General features: G+C 37.4%; 1 protein-coding gene across 1 annotated transcript in view; it reads right to left on the bottom strand.

Annotated features, from left to right (window-relative positions):
• RYR2 (ryanodine receptor 2) overlaps positions 1-4,517 on the bottom strand; it is a 1,099,979-nt gene that overhangs the window by 364,776 nt on the left and 730,686 nt on the right. Inside the window, exon 36 of the mRNA XM_007942720.1 lies at positions 1,028-1,254. Coding sequence (XP_007940911.1) covers positions 1,028-1,254 — 227 coding nt within the window. The remainder of the gene's footprint in view (positions 1-1,027; positions 1,255-4,517) is intronic.

The following is a 4,517-nucleotide window of genomic DNA, read 5'->3' as shown; positions in this document are numbered from 1 at the left end:
ATTTTACTTTGGTATGTACCTCGGAGTAGAATTGCTAGGTCATATGGTTAACTCTAATTTAAGTTCTTGAGGAACTTCCAAACTGTTTTCCAAAGCACAACTTCATTTTTAAAGGTAATAAAATATAAGAAAATGCCAAGCATCTCTAAAGATCTTTATGTATTGACACAGCTCCTGCAATTGTTGAAGATTTAAGTAAAAACATTAAAATAAAAGAAGGACAACAAATACATTTGTGTTTTTATGGTTTTCAGTCAGTACTTTAACTCATTTATGCTATGCTGGGAGAAAACTTCAGACCTCTAGAACCTTAGCTCCTAGTGATAATGGGGCTGATAAAATAGTTGCAATTTAATTGGTTATAACAGGAAATGGGAGAAAAATTCAGACCTCTAGAACCTTAGCTCCTAGTGATAATGGGGCTGATAAAATAGTTGCAATTTAATTGGTTATAACAGGAAAACATTGCAAATCATAAACAAAGCTATTTTGAACATGTGTTACACCTTATGCTATATTATTACTGCCTGGATTGCATATAAATTTATTTCCAAAGTCCACAAAATATTTTCACACTTTTGTTTCACTAATGTTTCTTAGCTTTAGTTTTTCACATCTGTTAAAATGAAAGGGCTGAAGTAAGTGATTCCTATGAATTCATCTCTAATATCCTAGAATTCTATGATGTTACATTACTCTGTTAAGTCACAAGTCAAACTTCAGAGGTACCTGTCTGGATTTTTATTTGCAGTTGACATCCTAAGTATAAGTATAAAAGTAAATAAAAAAATACCACAGTATCACATCCTCTTCAACTGTAGTATTATAATGTTTTTTCCCCACTAATTAGATGGTTGAGAAATAGATTTAAACTTGAAATACTGTAAATAAAGTATCCATTTCGAAAAAAAAAAAAAGTCAGATATTTCAAAAATTTGTTTCTGTAGCTCCATTCCTGAACCTCTGAATATTAGGTAGTCTAATGCAAAGCATCCCACCCATACAGTAAAGGATACATGGGGCTAACCTGTTTTCTTCTGGGATATGAAGAGACATGAACTGCAGAGGATCCAAACACTGCACCAGCCAGCCTTGGCGTTCACTGATTCTAGAGACGTCTACCTTCAAAAACTGGTTTGGCATTCTGCTCCAAAGAACATGTGATAAAAACTGCACATGGAGACGTGGAGGACACTGTGGCACAGGGTTTTTATGCTCACTCTTGAATAATCCAGCTGATAGAGGCATTACATTCTAGAGAGGGTGAAGCAGAATTAATTCACAATATCCCTTGGTGATAATAATGACTAGACTACTGCACATAAGTAAGATACACTACTAGTTATGCAAAATGAATTCAGTAAGTAGTATAAATAAATAGTTTAAATTGTGTTAAAAAGTCTCTGAAAGGGCAAGCAGAGAAAATATGAAAGAAAATATCTGAGACTTCATGGCAGACAAACACCTCTTGGCTTGTTTCTTTCCCATATGCCTTTATGGTATACCAGGAATGTAAGTGCAACCAAGTATTCTCGTATGTCCCTCATAAGTCTACACCAAGGATGGCCTTCAGGGTAATTAGCCTTTAGGTGCTCTCAGTCGCAAACTTCCTGAAAGAGAGGTCAAGCTCTCTCTTTCATTTGCTGTCCCTGATACCCACCTCAACCTTAACCACTCACTCTAATCAGTGATATAACAGAGACAACTCAACAGATAAACTTGACAGTTACCTGAGAAAATAAGATTAATCAAGCCTTAACTAACACACATTATTTCTCCTGTATTTCCTTTCACCTTCAAATACGCATCTACAGCCATCCTTTTTTCTTTAAGCCTAAACTAGTTGCCATTGAGTCAACTTTGACTAATGGTGACCCCACAGTATCATGTAGAAATGTGCTCCACAGGGATTTCTGTGGCTGACTTTTGGGAAGCAGACTGCCAGGCTTTCTTTCAATGCACCACTGGGTGGACTGGATCCTCTAAACTTCCCAGTTAGCAGCTGAGTGCATTAACTGTCTGTACCACCCAGGGACTCCTCTTTAAGTCCAGTCTCATTGAAAGATGGCTCTCTACTTTCCCAAAGCTTATTTATATATTTATAATCTTCATATTATTCCTACTTACCTTTTGTGAAAACATATAAAAAATAAATATTGAATATTTCTCCATTACCTTTAATCTCTCCCTCTCCTCTAGAACTTTCTCTATGGCATTCTTTAGACTGTCTCATCCAAAATCTAGTTTCTTAGTATCTTCCATTCATAAGTGAAAAAAGCCAGGGAATGCTTTAGCCACTAAGAAGATATCAATGAACAAAACAGAAATCTTTGCTTTTAAATAGGTTCCATTTCTCTTGTTGGAGACAGAAACAAAATTAATTAATTAAATGGCATATTAGACTAAATGTCATTGAAAAAAAAAAACAACAGGATGGGAGTCCATAATGGAGGGCTGTAATTATAAATGAGATGATCAGGGATCAGGATAGGGGTCATTGAGAAGATAACATTTAAACAAAGAGTCATAGGAGAAGGATCATGGATATGTGAAGGAGGACATGTCCATGCAGAGGAAACAGTCAGTACAAAGAACCTGAGGAAGAAGTTTGAGGAATAGCAATAAGGAGCCACAGTGGCACAACAGCTAAACACTCAGCTGTTAACCAAAAGGTTGGCTATTTCAACGCACCCAGATTCCACAAAAATTATAGCCAAGATAATAGCAGCTCTACTCTGTTACATGGGGTCACTATGAGTAGAAATCAACTCAACAGTACTTTACACCAACAACAGCAAGGAGAGAGAAAGGTAGGATATAAAGTCAGAGATGTAACCCATGTCACATTGTTCAGGGACTTGAGGATCATTATAAGACCTCTAGCTTTTATTCACAGGAGCCTTGGTGATGCAGTGGTTAAAGTATACAGCTCCTAAACAGAAGGTCTATGTTTCTAAACCACTAGCTGTTTTCCGACAGAAAAGTATAGCAGTGTGCTTCTGTAAAGATTTATAGCCTTGGAAACTCTATGGGACAGTTCTACTCTCCCTTATAGGGTCACTATGAGTCAAAATCAACTTGACAACAATGAGTTTTGTTGTGGTGGTTGGTTGGTTGTTTGACCTTTACTCGAAGGAGCCCTGTGGTATAGTGGTTAGCACTCAGCTGCTAACTGAAAGGTCAGTGGTTCAAACTCACCAGCCACACTGCGGAGAAATATTTAAGTCTGCTTCCACAAAGATTTAAAGCTTTGGAAACCCTATGAGGCAGTTCTAATTTGTCCTGTAGAGTTGCTATGTGTCAGAATCAACTCAACAGTAGTAGGGTATTTTGGTTTGGCCTTTACTCTAAGTGAAACAGGATTTCTAGGGTTTTGATCTATGTTTTAAAACCATAACAGCCACTCAAATTGTAGTATAATAAGCAGATGTTAGATGGTGTGAAGGTTAATTTTACATGTCAAGATAGCTAAATGTGTTTCCTAGTGGTTTAGACAAACACTAGTCTAGTTGCTGTTATGGAGTAGTTACATATGATTAAATCAATTGGCCATGTGCAGTTGTGAGGTACTGTTAAGTTGGCTCCATCCTTGTTATACTTGAGTCCATCTTTGCAGCCACTGTATTAATCCATCTTGTTGAGGGTTTTCTTCTTTTTCACTGACTATCCACTTTACCAAGCATGATATCATTCTCTAGGGAATGGTTCCTTCTGACATGACCAAAGTAGGTGAGATAAAGTCAGGCCATTCTCGCTTCTAAGGAGCATTCTGGCACTGTACTTCTTCCAGGATGGATTTGTTCATTCTTCTGGCAGTCCATGGTAGTCTTCATCAATGCCACAATTCAATAAATCCTTCTTTGGTCTTCCTTATACACTGTCCAGCTTTCACATGCATATCACCAAACACCAAGCCAAAGCCACTGCCATCGAGTCTCTTTCAAGTCATAGCAACCCCCATTGGATTTCCAAGGCAGTAAATCTTCATGGAAGTGGATTGCCCTATCTTCCTTCCTTGGAGTGGTTGGTGGGTTTGAACCACCATCCTATTGGTTAGCAGTCAAATGCCTTAGGCATTGTGCTACCAGAGATCATATTAGGCAATTAAAGATATCATGGCTTGGGTCGGGCTCAGCTTAGTCTTCAAAGTAACATCTTTGCCCTTCAACACTTTAAAGAGGTCTTTTGCAGCACATTTGCCCAGTGAAATCGACATAGAATTTCTTGACTGCTGCTTCCATGGGTGTGGATTGTGGATCCAAGTAAAAGGAAATCTTTGACAACTTCAGTCTTTTCTCCATTTATCATAATGCTGCCTATTGGTACAGTTGTGATGATTTTCATTTTCTTTTTTGTTCCACCACCATTAGCATAAACTCAATGCCTTACAAACAAAAGCTTCCCCTCTCTACTTCCTTCCTCCCCCTGGTAACCACTAATAATCTTACATATATATATATATATATGTGTGTGTGTATGTATATATATATATATATATATATATATATATCCCCCTC

This window comes from Orycteropus afer, unplaced genomic scaffold (assembly GCF_000298275.1).
Source record: "Orycteropus afer afer isolate SDZICR_OR568_19922 unplaced genomic scaffold, OryAfe1.0 scaffold00096, whole genome shotgun sequence".
Taxonomy (NCBI): domain Eukaryota; kingdom Metazoa; phylum Chordata; class Mammalia; order Tubulidentata; family Orycteropodidae; genus Orycteropus; species Orycteropus afer.
This window is presented reverse-complemented; position numbering and strand designations above follow the sequence as displayed.